This window comes from Oncorhynchus mykiss, chromosome 2, assembly GCF_057628025.1.
Source record: "Oncorhynchus mykiss isolate SJ-2025 chromosome 2, ASM5762802v1, whole genome shotgun sequence".
Lineage (NCBI taxonomy): Eukaryota > Metazoa > Chordata > Actinopteri > Salmoniformes > Salmonidae > Oncorhynchus > Oncorhynchus mykiss.
Genome location: NC_143023.1, coordinates 5797190 through 5815814, shown reverse-complemented (window position 1 = coordinate 5815814; position 18625 = coordinate 5797190). Strand labels below are relative to the sequence as shown.

Below are 18625 nucleotides of genomic sequence, written 5' to 3'. Positions count from 1 at the left end.
CCTTCAAAAAGGGAAGTAGTCTTTGTTGAACTGAAGAAGCCTTTTTCTCATGTCCACTGAAAGCTGTGCTATGGGAGCTATTTGCCTGTGACAAAACGAATTCACAGCTTTGTGAATGTCTCTCCGTCTGTTTGCGCGTCCTCCAGGCAGTTGGAGCTGCACTCTCCGGACGCCAAGCACACGGTGGTGTTACGGTGTAGAGACGCAGCCTCGGCCCAGGCCTGGTTCGAGGTCATGCAGTCGGCGACCTCTGACCTCATCAACAAGGTCATCACAGAGGTCAAAGAGCACACGGGAAGAACAGGAATCGCAGGGAGCAGAGAGATCAGACACCTGGGCTGGCTGGCTGAGAAGGTAGGATCTACTCTGTACTTTATTGAATGTTGGTGCAGGAAAACACATAAAAGAGAGCCTTCACAGACCACCTTCTGATAATAACTCATATGTGATGTTTGTGAATCAGATCTATAATATGCCTTCACAGACCACCTTCTGATAATAACTCATATGTGATGTTTGTGAATCAGACCTATAATATGCCTTCACAGACCACCTTCTGATAATAACTCATATGTGATGTTTGTGAATCAGATCTATAATATGCCTTCACAGACCACCTTCTGATAATAACTCATATGTGATGTTTGTGAATCAGATCTATAATATGCCTTCACAGACCACCTTCTGATAATAACTCATATGTGATGTTTGTGAATCAGATCTATAATATGCCTTCACAGACCACCTTCTGATAATAACTCATATGTGATGTTTGTGAATCAGACCTATAATATGCCTTCACAGACCACCTTCTGATAATAACTCATATGTGATGTTTGTGAATCAGATCTATAATATGCCTTCACAGACCACCTTCTGATAATAACTCATATGTGATGTTTGTGAATCAGATCTATAATATGCCTTCACAGACCACCTTCTGATAATAACTCATATGTGATGTTTGTGAATCAGATCTATAATATGCCTTCACAGACCACCTTCTGATAATAACTCATATGTGATGTTTGTGAATCAGATCTATAATATGCCTTCACAGACCACCTTCTGATAATAACTCATATGTGATGTTTGTGAATCAGATCTATAATATGCCTTCACAGCCCACCTTCTGATAATAACTCATATGTGATGTTTGTGAATCAGATCTATAATATGCCTTCACAGACCACCTTCTGATAATAACTCATATGTGATGTTTGTGAATCAGACCTATAATATGCCTTCACAGACCACCTTCTGATAATAACTCATATGTGATGTTTGTGAGGCAGTTATACGATGATGAGCCAAGCATTCTTGGAACCTCATACAGTATAGCTGATGCAGTAGTTTCCAACAGAAGAGTGTTCCTTCTATACAGTACAGCAGCTATTGATCCCAGGTGACTTTTCCCTGCGTGACTCCAGGTTTTCCCCCCTCCTCGTCCTCCTCTAAATCCTCTTTCATCACTCTCTTATTAGTCAGGGCCTGCCTGGCAGAGAGAGAGCGAGACGGCTAATACTGAGTAGCCCTGAACTTTTAGCAGTCAGTCAACCAGTCAGCCAGTCAGTCAGTCAGTCTGCCAAGCCAGAGGATGCTTTCCAGGCTTCTTAATGAGTTCCTCTTGTATTACTGCCTGCCTGCCCCATTGTGAGTCACAAATGGCACCCTAGTGCACTATATAGGGAATATGGTGCCATTTGGGATGCCGTTTCTGGAGTCTGTGAATAATTATAAGGGCCTAAAGCCTTTCAGCGTGTGTGGAGTGGAGTGGAGTGGTCTGCCTAGGCTTCGCCTGCCGTCCCATGTTCCTGTGCACAACGTCAATCTGACACACTCAGGAGTCTGAGTCTCTACTTAGCTGTGTGATGGTCAGCACACTACAGGCTGGAGTCAGTCTCTACTTAGCTGTGTGATGGTCAGCACACTACAGGCTGGAGTCAGTCTCTACTTAGCTGTGTGATGGTCAACACACTACAGACTGGAGTCAGTCTCTACTTAGCTATGTGATGGTCAACACACTACAGACTGGAGTCAGTCTCTACTTAGCTGTATGATGGTCAACACACTACAGACTGGAGTCAGTCTCTACTTAGCTGTGTGATGGTCAACACACTACAGGCTGGAGTCAGTCTCTACTTAGCTGTGTGATGGTCAACACACTACAGACTGGAGTCAGTCTCTACTTAGCTGTGTGATGGTCAACACACTACAGACTGGAGTCAGTCTCTACTTAGCTGTGTGATGGTCAACACATTACAGACTGGAGTCTGAGTCTCTACTTAGCTGTGTGATGGTCAACACACTACAGACTGGAGTCTGAGTCTCTACTTAGCTGTGTGATGGAGAGCAGAGGAGAGGAGAGGAGATGAGATGAGATGAGATGAGATGAGATGAGATGAGATGAGATGAGAGGAGAGGAGAGGAGAGGAGAGGAGAGGAGAGGAGATGAGATGAGATGAGATGAGATGAGATGAGATGAGATGAGATGAGATGAGATGAGATGAGATGAGAGGAGAGGAGAGGAGAGGAGAGGAGAGGAGAGGAGAGGAGAGGAGAGGAGAGGAGAGGAGAGGAGATGAGATGAGATGAGATGAGATGAGATGAGATGAGATGAGATGAGATGATCCTTGTTTTACAGCCTTGTTGAGGTTGCTCTGTGCATCCTGAGCCTGGCTTTAACCACAGACTTTATATTCACTCTCATACTATAGCCAATTATACTGTGGCAGCATTTTAAATTGAATGATTGTTACACACTAACTATGTGGTTGTGTAGGCTTTAGTTCGAGCTACGTTTGTGAGCCTGTATATGGTGTTTTAATATGGTTACTTGGCAACATGTGTCGGTAATGTTATAGGATTGACCTATGGCCACCAGAATCACATGTTCTCACAACTAGCTGAGGACCTCATAGTGAGGCAAGAGGCTCATGGTTATGAGGATTGTGCTGTAACTTTCATCATAAGGATTGTGCTGTAACTTTCATAATGAGGATTGTGCTGTAACTAAGCTTTTATAATGAGGATTGTGCTGTAACTAGGCGTTCATAATGAGGATTGTGCTGTAACTAGGCGTTCATAATGAGGATTGTGCTGTAACTAGGCGTTCATAATGAGGATTGTGCTGTAACTAAGCTTTTATAATGAGGATTGTGCTGTAACTAGGCGTTCATAATGAGGATTGTGCTGTAACTAGGCGTTCATAATGAGGATTGTGCTGTAACTAGGCGTTCATAATGAGGATTGTGCTGTAACTAAGCTTTTATAATGAGGATTGTGCTGTAACTAGGCGTTCATAATGAGGATTGTGCTGTAACTAGGCGTTCGTAATGAGGATTGTGCTGTAACTAAGCTTTTATAATGAGGATTGTGCTGTAACTAGGCGTTCATAATGAGGATTGTGCTGTAACTAGGCGTTCATAATGAGGATTGTGCTGTAACTAGGCGTTCATAATGAGGATTGTGCTGTAACTAAGCTTTTATAATGAGGATTGTGCTGTAACTAGGCGTTCATAATGAGGATTGTGCTGTAACTAGGTGTTCATAATGAGGATTGTGCTGTACCTTTCATTATGAGTATTGTGCTGTAATTGTCATAATGAGGATTGTGTTGTAACTTTCATAATGAGGATTGTGCTGTAACTTTCATAATGAGGATTGTGCTGTAACTTTCATAATGAGGATTGTGCTGTAACTTTCATAATGAGGATTGTGCTGCAACTTTCATAATGAGGATTGTTATGCTGTATAATGTCATGCAAGCCGGTGTTGTATTGGGTGTCTGGGAGTTGAGAGTTTATCTACAGGCCAAGATGAATAAACTGTATTAAGTGCCTTCCTGTGAAAAATAACCAAGATTTTGTTACTAAGACTTAGTTACACAGAGAAAAATGCTGAAGGCGTTCAAGGTTGTGTCTTTGCTGTTAGTTTTATGTGCTTATCACTCTTGCTAAATTGTATTTTCTAGTCCATAACATTCCCTCCATTGCACCAGTAACCCCCATGCAAATGACAGCAGTGGCCTGTCACTCTGTGTGGTGTGTTTTCACCTAGACAGAGAGTATTCTAACATGGTGTGGTGTGTTTTCTCCCAGACAGAGAGTATTCTAACATGGTGTGGTGTGTTTTCACCCAGACAGAGAGTATTCTAACATGGTGTGGTGTGTTTTCTTCCAGACAGAGAGTATTCTAACATGGTGTGGTGTGTTTTCTCCTAGACAGAGAGTATTCTAACATGGTGTGGTGTGTTTTCTTCCAGACAGAGTGTATTCTAACATGGTCTGTGTGGTGTGTTTTCTCCCAGACAGAGAGTATTCTAACATGGTGTGGTGTGTTTTCTTCCAGACAGAGAGTATTCTAACATGGTGTGGTGTGTTTTCTTCCAGACAGAGAGTATTCTAACATGGTGTGGTGTGTTTTCTCCCAGACAGAGAGTATTCTAACATGGTGTGGTGTGTTTTCTCCTAGACAGAGAGTATTCTAACATGGTCTGTGTGGTGTGTTTTCTCCCAGACAGAGAGTATTCTAACATGGTGTGGTGTGTTTTCACCCAGACAGAGAGTATTCTAACATGGTGTGGTGTGTTTTCTTCCAGACAGAGAGTATTCTAACATGGTGTGGTGTGTTTTCTCCTAGACAGAGAGTATTCTAACATGGTCTGTGTGGTGTGTTTTCACCCAGACAGAGAGTATTCTAACATGGTGTGGTGTGTTTTCTCCCAGACAGAGAGTATTCTAACATGGTGTGGTGTGTTTTCTCCCAGACAGAGAGTATTCTAACATGGTGTGGTGTGTTTTCTCCCAGACAGAGAGTATTCTAACATGGTGTGGTGTGTTTTCTCCCAGACAGAGAGTATTCTAACATGGTGTGGTGTGTTTTCTCCCAGACAGAGAGTATTCTAACACAGTGTGGTGTGTTTTCACCCAGACAGAGAGTATTCTAACATGGTCTGTGTGGTGTGTTTTCTCCCAGACAGAGAGTATTCTAACATGGTGTGGTGTGTTTTCTCCTAGACAGAGAGTATTCTAACATGGCGTGGTGTGTTTTCTCCCAGACAGAGAGTATTCTAACACAGTGTGGTGTGTTTTCTCCCAGACAGAGAGTATTCTAACACAGTGTGGTGTGTTTTCTCCCAGACAGAGAGTATTCTAACATGGTCTGTGTGGTGTGTTTTCTCCTAGACAGAGAGTATTCTAACACAGTGTGGTGTGTTTTCTCCCAGACAGAGAGTATTCTAACATGGTGTGGTGTGTTTTCACCCAGACAGAGAGTATTCTAACATGGTGTGGTGTGTTTTCTCCCAGACAGAGAGTATTCTAACATGGTGTGGTGTGTTTTCTTCCAGACAGAGAGTATTCTAACATGGTGTGGTGTGTTTTCTCCCAGACAGAGAGTATTCTAACATGGTGTGGTGTGTTTTCTCCCAGACAGAGAGTATTCTAACATGGTGTGGTGTGTTTTCTCCCAGACAGAGAGTACTCTAACATGGTGTGGTGTGTTTTCTCCCAGACAGAGAGTATTCTAACATGGTGTGGTGTGTTTTCTCCTAGACAGAGAGTATTCTAACATGGTGTGGTGTGTTTTCTCCCAGACAGAGAGTATTCTAACATGGTGTGGTGTGTTTTCACCCAGACAGAGAGTATTCTAACATGGTGTGGTGTGTTTTCTCCTAGACAGAGAGTATTCTAACATGGTGTGGTGTGTTTTCTCCCAGACAGAGAGTATTCTAACATGGTGTGGTGTGTTTTCACCCAGACAGAGAGTATTCTAACATGGTGTGGTGTGTTTTCTCCCAGACAGAGAGTATTCTAACATGGTGTGGTGTGTTTTCACCCAGACAGAGAGTATTCTAACACAGTGTGGTGTGTTTTCTCCCAGACAGAGAGTATTCTAACATGGTGTGGTGTGTTTTCTCCCAGACAGAGAGTATTCTAACACAGTGTGGTGTGTTTTCTCCCAGACAGAGAGTATTCTAACATGGTGTGGTGTGTTTTCTCCCAGACAGAGAGTATTCTAACATGGTGTGGTGTGTTTTCTCCCAGACAGAGAGTATTCTAACATGGTGTGGTGTGTTTTCTCCCAGACAGAGAGTATTCTAACATGGTATTGGTGTGTTTTCTCCCAGACAGAGAGTATTCTAACATGGTGTGGTGTGTTTTCTCCTAGACAAAGAGTATTCTAACATGGTGTGGTGTGTTTTCTCCCAGACAGAGAGTATTCTAACATGGTGTGGTGTGTTTTCTCCTAGACAGAGAGTATTCTAACATGGTGTGGTGTGTTTTCTCCCAGACAGAGAGTATTCTAACATGGTGTGGTGTGTTTTCTCCCAGACAGAGAGTATTCTAACATGGTGTGGTGTGTTTTCTCCCAGACAGAGAGTATTCTAACATGGTGTGGTGTGTTTTCACCCAGACAGAGAGTATTCTAACATGGTGTGGTGTGTTTTCTCCTAGACAGAGAGTATTCTAACATGGTGTGGTGTGTTTTCTCCCAGACAGAGAGTATTCTAACATGGTGTGGTGTGTTTTCTCCCAGACAGAGAGTATTCTAACATGGTGTGGTGTGTTTTCTCCCAGACAGAGAGTATTCTAACATGGTGTGGTGTGTTTTCTCCTAGACAGAGAGTATTCTAACACAGTGTGGTGTGTTTTCTCCCAGACAGAGAGTATTCTAACATGGTGTGGTGTGTTTTCTCCCAGACAGAGAGTATTCTAACATGGTCTGTGTGGTGTGTTTTCACCCAGACAGAGAGTATTCTAACATGGTCTGTGTGGTGTGTTTTCTCCTAGACAGAGAGTATTCTAACATGGTGTGGTGTGTTTTCTCCCAGACAGAGAGTATTCTAACATGGTGTGGTGTGTTTTCTCCCAGACAGAGAGTATTCTAACATGGTGTGGTGTGTTTTCTCCCAGACAGAGAGTATTCTAACATGGTGTGGTGTGTTTTCACCCAGACAGAGAGTATTCTAACATGGTGTGGTGTGTTTTCTCCCAGACAGAGAGTATTCTAACATGGTGTGGTGTGTTTTCTCCCAGACAGAGAGTATTCTAACATGGTGTGGTGTGTTTTCTCCCAGACAGAGAATGAGAAGCAGCAGTGGAAGCCAGTGCTGGTGATGGTGACAGAGAAAGACCTGCTCCTCTATCACAGCCTTCCACGCATGAAGGCTTCCTGGCACAGCCCTGCACACACATACCCACTGTTAGCTACACGGTACGCTACACACACCCTCACTCTACTAGCCACAAGAGAAATAGCTGCTGCTATCCACACAGTGAGCAAAAGACACCGTCTTCCTGCTAGTCAAATAGCAAAAACACATTTATCTTATCTTAGCCACATGGTTAGTAGCATCCACCCTGAACAACCCAACCGTGACCACATGATAATCCTCCGCCACTCCAAACACACGTACCCTCTATTGGCCAAGCAATAATCAGAACACATCTACCCTCTATTGGCCAAGCAATAATCAGAACACATCTAAACTCTATTGGCCAAGCATTAATCAGAACACACCTACCCTCTATTGGCCAAGCAATAATCAGAACACATCTACCCTCTATTGGCCAAGCATTAATCAGAACACATCTACACTCTATTGGCCAAGCATTAATCAGAACACACCTACCCTCTATTGGCCAAGCAATAATCAGAACACATCTAAACTCGATTGGCCTCATGGTGCAGAACACATGTGAAAGGTGAGGTGGCACTGAAGGACAGGACCACAACATGTTTCCATTACCGAAAACAGCCAAGAACTCTGTTACTATTTATAATGTTATCAATCATTACACCTTTATGTCCTTGATGTGAAGAGGGTTATATGGTTACAGCCCTGACTAGCTAGTCTCTCTCAACAGCAGGCACTTAGAATACAACAGAATGTGTGTCTGTCTGTAGGCTGGTGCACTCTGGTCCCGACCGAGGCTCTCCCCAGCCGGGCGTGGAGCTGTCCTTCGCCACACGTACGGGAACCAGACTGGGCATCGAGGCCCACCTGTTCAGAACTGAGACCTGTCAGGACCTTTCACTGTGGACCAGGCACATCGTTACGGGCTGTCACTCCTCTGCCCAGATGATCAAGGAAGTCACTACCAGTGAGTAACACTACGCTGATCCTGCTATAAGACTATGTGAGCACGCTGAGCTAAAGCCTTGATTAACCAAGTCACTACCAGTGAGTACCACTACACCGACCCTGCTATAAGACTGTGTGAGCCCGCTGAGCTAAAGCCTTGATTAACCAAGTCACTACCAGTGAGTACCACTACACCGACCCTGCTATAAGACCGTGTGAGCCCGCTGAGCTAAAGCCTTGATTAACCAAGTCACCACCAGTGAGCCTAGGTAGACATTAGCTTGGGGAGTAACTCAAATCAAGGTTAGTTGTGATGCTAAGTGGTTGTAACATAGACGGGGTTGTCAGTCTCAGTACAGTACTCATAGCTGCTGTATTTGGTAAGGGGGAGTTACTGATGGTCAGTCACATGGAAGACATTGAGAAAGGAACGGAATGTCACTGTGAGATCCTGTGTGTGTGTGTGGTCGGTCTGTCTGTCTGTTTGTCTGTCTGTCTGTGTGTGTGTGTGTGTGTGTAGTCTGTGTGTGTGTGTGTGTGTGTGTGTGTGTGTGTGTGTGTGTGTGTGTGTGTGTGACCTGTGTGTGTGACCTGTGTGTGTGTGTGTGGTCTGTTAGTGTGGTCTGTGTGTGTGGTCTGCTTGTGCGTGTGTGTGGTCTGGCTGTGTGTGTGTAGTCTGTGTGTGTGTAGTGTGTGGTCAGTGTGGTCTGTGTGTGTGGTCTGTGTGTGTGTGGTCTGTGTGTTTGTGGTCTGTGTGTGTGTGGTCTGTGTGTGTGGTCTGTGTGTGTGGTCTGTGTGTGTGGTCTCTGTGTGTGAGGTCTGTGTGTGGTCGTGTGTGTGTGTGTGTGTGTGTGTGTGTGTGTGTGTGTGTGTGTGTGTGTGTGTGTGTATGTGTATGTGTGTGTGAGGTATGTGTATGTGTGTGTGAGGTATGTGTGTGTGTGATAAACAAAAGTGAAATAACCAATCAAAGTGAACAGTAAACATAACACTCACAAATGTTTCAGAGGAATATTATGTCTATGTACAGTATTGTAACAATGTGCAAATAGTTAAAAGTACAAAAGGGAAAATAAATAAACATAAATATGAGTTATATTCTCTCTCTCAATATGGCTCACATTACTTTTACTGGCGTCACTACAATGTTTTGGTCGTGTATTAAGTACTTCCATCGTTTCAGCACGTTGCTCACAACAACAGGCCAACCTTCAGGTACTTTAGAGCTACATACTGGAAGATGCCTGTTACCACACAAACACACATGCTGCTATCTGAGATGTTCCGGACGTGTGCTGCAGGCTTGTTGTAGCTGACTGGTAGAGAGGAGCAGAGCTCTCGTCACTAGTGGAAATGTAAACAGCTGTTAGGTGAGAGACGTCCACACTACCCAGCCAGGTGAGGAGAGAGTTTCCTGCACTTTTCACAGCTTTATTTAGCTGTTAAACAGCTGTTAGGTGAGAGACGTCCACACTACCCAGCCAGGAGAGGAGAGAGTTTCCTGCACTTTTCACAGCTTTATTTAGCTGCTAAACAGCTGTTAGGTGAGAGACGTCCACACTACCCAGCCAGGTGGGTGAGGAGAGAGTTTCCTGCACGTTTCACAGCTTTATTTAGCTGCTAAACAGCTGTTAGGTGAGAGACGTCCACACTACCCAGCCAGGTGAGGAGAGAGTTTCCTGCACTTTTCACAGTTTTATTTAGCTGCTAAACAGCTGTTAGGTGAGATGTCCACATTACCCAGCCAGGTGAGGAGAGAGTTTCCTGCACGTTTCACAGCTTTATTTAGCTGCTAAACAGCTGCTCCATTTACAAGGAGGATCTCTCTCTCCTCACCCTCTGTCATAAGCTACAGTGGAGATCAGACACATGTTGGGAATGGGAGAGACAAATGGAGGAGGGATTTTACTCACTGACTTAGTTCAGTTTATTACAACATGTCAAAACAAATCTGTGTCCCAAATAGCACCCTAATACCTATACTGTATAGTGCACTACATCTGACTGGAGCCCTATGGGGAATAGGGCGCTGTTTGGGACGCAACCAGTGTTTATCAACTGTGTTGTTACTGATCCAGTGACTCAGGGAACTATGTCACAACATGTTGTTACTGATCCAGTGACTCAGGGAACTATGTCACAACATGTTGTTACTGATCCAGTGTCTGAGGGAACTATGTCACAACATGTTGTTACTGATCCAGTGACTCAGGGAACTATGTCACAACATGTTGTTACTGATCCAGTGTCTGAGGGAACTATGTCACAACATGTTGTTACTGATCCAGTGACTCAGGGAACTATGTCACAACATGTTGTTACTGATCCAGTGTCTGAGGGAACTATGTCACAACATGTTGTTACTGATCCAGTGTCTGAGGGAACTATGTCACAACATGTTGTTACTGATCCAGTGACTCAGGGAACTATGTCACAACATGTTGTTACTGATCCAGTGTCTGAGGGAACTATGTCACAACATGTTGTTACTGATCCAGTGACTCAGGGAACTATGTCACAACATGTTGTTACTGATCCAGTGTCTGAGGGAACTATGTCACAACATGTTGTTACTGAGCCAGTGACTGAGGGAACTATGTCACAACATGTTGTTACTGAGCCAGTGACTGAGGGAACTATGTCACAACATGTTGTTACTGATCTAGTGTCTGAGGGAACTATGTCACAACATGTTGTTACTGAGCCAGTGACTGAGGGAACTATATCACAACATGTTGTTACTGATCCAGTGTCTGAGGGAACTATGTCACAACATGTTGTTACTGATCCAGTGTCTGAGGAAACTATGTCACAACATGTTGTTAATGATCCAGTGACTCAGGGAACTATGTCACAACATGTTGTTACTGATCCAGTGACTGAGGGAACTATGTCACAACATGTTGTTACTGATCCAGTGACTCAGGGAACTATGTCACAACATGTTGTTACTGATCCAGTAACTGAGGGAACTATGTCACAACATGTTGTTACTGATCCAGTGACTCAGGGAACCACGTCACAACATGTTGTTACTGATCCAGTGACTCAGGGAACTATGTCACAACATGTTGTTACTGATCCAGTGACTCAGGGAACCACGTCAAATATGTTGTTTTCACTAAGAGCTCTTTAGGAATGGATCATATATCACTTCACTTATTGTGACATGGCATCAGCTGTCAGACATAAGCTTTGCTGTCTTTGCTAGGCCCACGTAAACATTGTTGTCATAGGAGGGTATACAATGGGAACCTAATATACTATGTCTGGACAGTGTATAGAATTTTTTTAAAGCAAAAAAAGAAATGTCCTCTCACTGTCAACTGTGTTTATTTTCAGCAAACTTAACATGTGTAAATATTTGTATGAACATAAAAAGATTCAACAACTGAGACATAAACTGAACAAGTTCCCCAGACATGTGACTACCGGAAATTGAATAATGTGTCCCTGAACAAAGGGGGGGTAACACAAAAGTAACAGTCAGTATCTGGTGTGGCCACTCCTCGTCATTGACTGCACCAGATTTGCCAGTTCTTGCTGTGAGATGTTACCCCACTCTTCCACCAAGGCACCTGCAAGTTCCCCGACATTTCTGGGGGGGAATGGCCCTAGCCCTCATCTTCCGATCCAACAGGTCCCAGACGTGCTCAATGGGATTGAGATCCGGGCACTTCGCTGGCCATGGCAGAACACTGACATTCCTGTCTTGCAGGAAATCACGCACAGAATGAGCAGTATGGCTGGTAGCATTGTCATGCTGGAGGGTCATGTCAGGATGAGCCTGCAGGAAGGGTACCACATGAGGGAGGAGGATGTCTTCCCTGTAATACACAGCGTTGAGATTGCCTACAATGACAACAAGCTCAGTCCGATGATGCTGTGACACACCGCCCCAGACCATGACGGACCCTCCACCTCCAAATCGATCCCGGTCCAGTGTACATGCCTCGGTGTAACGCTCATTCCTTCGATGATAAACGCGAATCAGACCATCACCCCTGGTGAGACAAAACCGCGACTCGTCAGTGAAGAGCACTTTTTGCCAGTCCTGTCTGGTCCATAGACGGTTGGTTTGTGCCCATAGGCGACGTTGTTGCCGGTGATGTCTGGTGAGGACCTGCCTTACAACAGGCCTACAAGCCCTCAGTCCAGCCTCTCTCAGCCTATTGCGGACAGTCTGAGCACTGATGCCGGTTTTGTGCGTTCCTGGTGTAACTCAGGCAGTTGTTGTTGCCATCCTGTACCTGTCCCGCAGGTGTGATGTTCGGATGTATCAATCCGGTGCAGGTGTTGTTACACGTGGTCTGCCACTGCGAGGACGATCAGCTGTCCGTCCTGTCACCCTGTAGCGCTGTCTTAGGCGTCTCTCATTACGGACATTGCAATTTATTGCCCTGGCCACATCTGCAGTCCTCATGCCTCCTTGCAGCATACCTAAGGCACGTTCACGCAGATGAGCAGGGACCCTGGGCATCTTTCTTTTGGTGTTTTTCAGAGTCCGTAGAAAGGCCTCTTTAGTGTCCTAAGTTTTCATAACTGTGACCTTAATTGCCTACTGTCTGTAAGCTGTTAGTGTCTTAACGACCGTTCCACGGGTGCATGTTCATTAATTGTTTATGGTTCATTGAACAAGCATGGGAAACAGTGTTTAAATCCTTTACAATGAAGATCTGTGTAGTTATTTGGATTTTTACGAATTATCTTTGAAAGACAGGGACCTGAAAAGGGGCCATTTCTTTTTTTTTGCTGAGTTTATATAGATGACGCTGACAGAGATGCTCGCTTCGAGTTCTTAGGAAACTATGCAGTATTTTGTTTTTTAATGTATTATTTCTTACATTGTTACCCCAGGAAATCTTACTACATTGAGCCGGGAAGAACTATTGGATATAAGAGCAACGTCAACTTACCAACATTACGAACAGGAATACAACTTTCCCGAAGCGGATCCTCTGTTCGGACCACCACCCAGGACAATGGATCTAATTCCAGTAGTCGACCCAAAACATCGGCAATGCAGAAGGGGCAGACGAAGCGGCCACCTGGTCAGGCTCCGTAGAAGTGCATATCGTCCACCGCTCCCGAGTATACTACTAGCCAATGTCCAGTGTCTTGACAATAAGGTAGACGAAATTCAAGCAACGGTTGCCTTCCAGAGAGACATCAGAGATTGTAACATTCTCTGTTTCACGGAAACATGGCTCGGGATATGTTGTCGGAATCAGTTCAGCCACCGGGCTTCTCCATGCATCGCGCCGACAGAGATAAACACCTCTCTGGGAAGAGGAAGGACGGGGTTGTATGCTTTATGATTAACGACTTATGGTGTAATCATAACGACATACAGGAACTCAAATCCTTCTGCTCACCCAACCTAGAATTCCTTACAATCAAATTTGACAATACCAAGAGAATTCTCGTCAGTTATAGTCACAGTTGTGTACATTCCCCCTCAAGCAGACACCAAGACGGCCATCAAGGAACTTCACTGGACAATATGCAAACTGGAAACCACACATCCTGAGGCTGCATTTATTGTAGCTGTAGATTTTAACAAAGCGAATTTGAGAACAAGGCTACCTAAATTCTACCAGCATATCGATTGCGCTACGCGCATGGACAATACCCTCCACCACTGCTACTCAAACCTCCGTGATGCATAAAATGACCTCCCCCGCCCTCCCTTCAGCAAATCCGACCACAACGCCATCTTGCTCCTACCGTCTTATAGGCAGAAACTCAAACAGGATGTACCAGTAACGAGAACCATTCAACGCTGGTCCGACCAATCGGAAGCCACGCTTCAAGATTGTTTTGATCACACGGACTGGAAAATGTTCCTGTCAACCTCAGAGAACAACATCGACCTATACGCTGATTCTGTGATTGTGTTTATAAAGAAGTGCATTGGAGATGATGTACCCACTGTGACTATTAAAACCTACCCTAACCAGAAACCATGAATGGGTGGCAGCATTTGTGCAAAACTGAAAGCGCGATCCACCACATTTAACCATGGAATTAGGTCTGGGAATATGACTGAATATAAACAGTGTAGCTATTCCCTCTGCAAGGCAATCAAACAAGCGAATTGCCAGTACAGGGACAAGGTGGAGTTGCAATTCAACGGCTCAGACACGAGACGTATGTGGCAGGGTCTACAGGAATTCACAGACTACAAAAAGAAAACCAACCACGTCACAGACACTGACGTCACGTTTCCAGACAAACTAAACACCTTTGCTTTGAGGATAATACAGTGCCACCCCCGCGGCCCGCTAACAAGGACTGCGCCCCCCCCCTTCGCCGCGCCCCGCTACCAAGGACTGCGCGCACCCCCCCCCCTCGCCGCGGCCCGCTACCAAGGACTGCCCCCCCCCCCCACCTTTGCCGTGGCTGACGTGAGTAAAACGTTTAAACATGTTAACCCTCGCAAGGCTGCTGGCCTAGACGGCATCCCTAACCACGTCCTCAGAGCATGCGCAGACCAGCTGGCTGGTGTGTTTACGGACATATTCAATTGCTCCCTATCCCAGTCTGTTGTCCCTACATGCTTCAAGATGGCTACCATTGTTCCTGTACCCAAGAAGGAAAAGATAACTGAATTAAATGACTACCACCCCGTAGCACTCACTTCTGTCATCATGAAGTGCTTTGAGAGACTAGTCAAGGATCATATCACCTCCACCTTACCGGCCAGCCTAGACCCACTTCAGTTTACATACTTCCCCAACAGGTCCACAGACGATGCAATCGCCATCCCACTGCACACTGCCCTGTCCCATCTGGAGCTGAAGAAATGTGGCTTGTCACCCAAAACCTTGACAAACTTTTACGGATGCACAATCGAGAGAACCATGTCGGGCTGTATCACAGCCTGGTACGGCAACTGCACTGCCCTCAACCGCAAGGCTCTCCAGAGGGTGGTGAGGTCTACACAACGCATCACCGGGGGCAAACTACCTGCCCTCAATGACACCTACAGCACCCAATGTCACAGGAAGGCCAAAAAGATCAATGAGGACATCAACCACCCGAGCCACTGCCTGTTCACCCCGCTACCATCCAGAAGGCGAGGTCAGTACAGGTGCATCAAAGCTGGGACCGATAAACTGAAAAACAGCTTCTATCTCAAGGCCATCAGACTGCTAAACAGCCATCACTACCTCATAGAGGCTGCTGCCTACATTGAGACCCAATCACTGGCCACTTTAGTAAATGGATCACGAGTCACTTTATACAATGTCACTCTAAATAATGGCACTTTAATAATGTTTACATATCTTACATTACTCATATCATATGTATATACTGTATTTTATACCATCTATTGCACCTTGCCTATGCCGCTTGGCCATCGCTCATCCATATACTTACATGTACATATTCTCATTCCATCCCTTTAGATTTGTGTGTATTAGGTAGTTGTTGGGGAATTGTTAGATTACTTGTTAGATGTTACTGCACTGTCGGAACTAGAAGCACAAGCATTTCGCTACACTTGCATTAACATCTGCTAACCATGTGTATGTGACAAATAACATTTTATTTGAAACTAATACAATATGTCTGGACAGGGTATAGAATAGGAATGGTCCTCTATGGACCTCTGTGGTCTTCTATGGACCTCTGTGGACCTCTATGGACCTCTATGGTCCTCTATGGTCCTCTATGGACCTCTATGGTCCTCTATGGACCTCTATGGTCCTCTATGGTCCTCTATGATCCTCCGTGGACCTCTGTGGTCTTCTATGGACCTCTGTGGTCTTCTATGGTCCTCTATGGACCTCTATGGTCCTCTATGGTCCTCTGGAGCGTGTGGTTGACTCTTTTTGTCTCTTTGTAGACTGTGACATTTGGCTAAATCTTTGGAATCTTTTATTTACAGTGAGAACGTTGTTAATATTAGTATTACAATATTTGTCCTAAGAATAGCTGAACTCTACGTCGGGGTCTGGGCCTAGCGCCATATTGTGGGGTTTTAGAGGAAAAAGGCCTCTTTTGGCTGAGGAGTTACATTTCCATTGATGATTATTACGGAGACTGCGTCCCAAACGGCACCCTATTCCCGAACGCAGTGCACTACATATGGTGCCATTTAGGACGTATCTTGAGGGATTTGGGTTTTCGCGTTTGAGGCCAACTTGACCGTTATTCAACTGGCTCAAAATAAAACAATGGTCAGAATCAGATATTGTCCCGAGTCTGTTTTATTATATATAATGTATTCACGATTTATTATGTATTATTTATTATCTCTTATTTATTGTTAAGGGCATGTATTTATCCACTGGCAGGTTCCTGTTGTGATCAGTGGTCTGTAATACAGAGGTATTGTTGATAGACTGACTATAGGGGTTCATAACATCATCACAGTTATTTGCTTGATAGACTTGACTACAGTTGTGTTTGCTTGGTAGACTGTTGACTATAGGGGTTTATGATGTCATCACAGTTGTGTTTCCTTGGTAGACTGTTGACTATAGGGGTTTATGATGTCATCACAGTTGTGTTTGCTTGGTTGACTGTTGACTATAGGGGTTTATGATGTCATCACAGTTGTGTTTGCTTGGTAGACTGTTGACTATTGGGGTTTATGGTGTCATCACAGTTGTGTTTGCTTGGTAGACTGTTGACTATAGGGGTTTATGATGTCATCACAGTTGTGTTTGCTTGGTAGACTGTTGACTATAGGGGTTTATGATGTCATCACAGTTGTGTTTGCTTGGTAGACTGTTGACTATAGGGGTTTATGATGTCATCACAGTTGTGTTTCCTTTGTAGACTGTTGACTATAGGGGTTTATGATGTCATCACAGTTGTGTTTCCTTGGTAGACTGTTGACTATAGGGGTTTATGATATCATCACAGTTGTGTTTCCTTGGTAGACTGTTGACTATAGGGGTTTATGATGTCATCACAGTTGTGTTTGCTTGGTAGACTGTTGCCTATAGGGGTTTATGATGTCATCACAGTTGTGTTTCCTTGGTAGACTGTTGACTATAGGGGGTTTATGATGTCATCACAGTTGTGTTTGCTTAATATTGTAACTTAAGCACCTAAAGCACACACGCAGGAGAAGGGCTCTCTATCAAGGAGTGACCCCTATACTGAATATCATAGTGTATGTCACGTGTGGGAAAGAAATCTAACATAGACATTGGCTTGGGGATAAACTACTCCTAGACCCTACAGAGTTAGAGCTTGGGGATAACTACTCCTAGACCCTACAGAGTTAGAGCTTGGGGATAAACTACTCCTAGACCCTATATGGTTAGAGCTTGGGGATAAACTACTCCTAGACCCTACAGGGTTAGAGCTTGGGGATAAACTACTCCTAGACCCTATATGGTTAGAGCTTGGGGATAAACTACTCCCAGACCCTACAGGGTTAGAGCTTGGGGATAAACTACTCCTAGACCCTACAGGGTTGGAGCTTGGGGATAAACTACTCCTAGACCCTACAGGGTTAGAGCTTGGGGATAAACTACTCCTAGACCCTACAGAGTTAGAGCTTTGGGATAAACTACTCCCAGACCCTACAGGGTTAAAGCTTGGTGATAAACTACTCCCAGACCCTACAGAGTTAGAGCTTGGGGATAAACTACTCCTAGACCCTACAGGGTTAGAGCTTGGGGATAAACTACTCCTAGACCCTACAGAGTTAGAGCTTGGGGATAAACTACTCCTAGACCCTACAGGGTTAGAGCTTGGGGATAAACTACTCCTAGACCCTATATGGTTAGAGCTTGGGGATAAACTAGGACTCCCAGACCCTACAGTGCTAGAAATCACTCAAAAGTCAGTAAATGACCTTTTAAGGATTCTGGTAGTTATAGTAACCAAACTGGATCCACCTTGCTTTCCTTGGGGAGGTTTCTGTGTTTTGCCACTCTGAAAGGAGGGTCTTTGTGTCTGACTGAAAGCATCGTTGTGTGTGTGTTTCCCTGTTGGTGGGAACGTGGTGGGAGTCACACAGGTCAAGCATTCAGGTAGGGAGTAGTATTTCCTTATTGTGGAACAAAAAAAACACACAAACACCTGATAGTGTTGGGTACATGTTAGTTTGACCTCTGACCTTTCCATACAACTTCTTCCCACAGGTAATTCTAAGTCAGTATTAAGAGAATGTTGTTGTGACAGCAATATGAGGACGATAAGATACGGACAATGCCTTTAACACAACAATACCTTTCGGACTACCCTCTAAAGAAGATAAGTCCTTTGTGGAACTGTCTTTCCAAGCAACAGTGTGTGTTGATCAGTAAAGTGTTCCATCTTAGCTTGAGTCTTTACAAAAGGCTGTTGTTACCTCTTCACAGAGAGCCACACAAGCCTTAGAGGGATTTGCAGAGCTTTACTGGAACACATGTAAAGTGGTTTCAGAAGAAGCTTGTTGACACTGATACAATAGAGCTGGTCCATCCTGCTCTCAGCACAGGAGATCCTGTCTGACGAGCATGGAGCAATGGCTCGGGCTGGGATTGACAGCATGGGAATCGATACATCTGACACACAGATCAGTGTATT

At 44.6% G+C, this 18625-nt stretch overlaps 1 protein-coding gene across 2 annotated transcripts in view; it reads left to right on the top strand.

Annotated features, from left to right (window-relative positions):
* LOC110507038 (syntrophin, basic 1) overlaps positions 1-18625 on the top strand; it is a 48773-nt gene that overhangs the window by 24226 nt on the left and 5922 nt on the right. For both annotated transcript variants that reach the window (XM_090186213.1, XM_090186216.1), the window contains exons 3-5: positions 147-354; positions 7082-7218; positions 7912-8108. In XM_090186213.1, coding sequence (XP_090042339.1) covers positions 147-354; positions 7082-7218; positions 7912-8108 — 542 coding nt within the window. The remainder of the gene's footprint in view (positions 1-146; positions 355-7081; positions 7219-7911; positions 8109-18625) is intronic.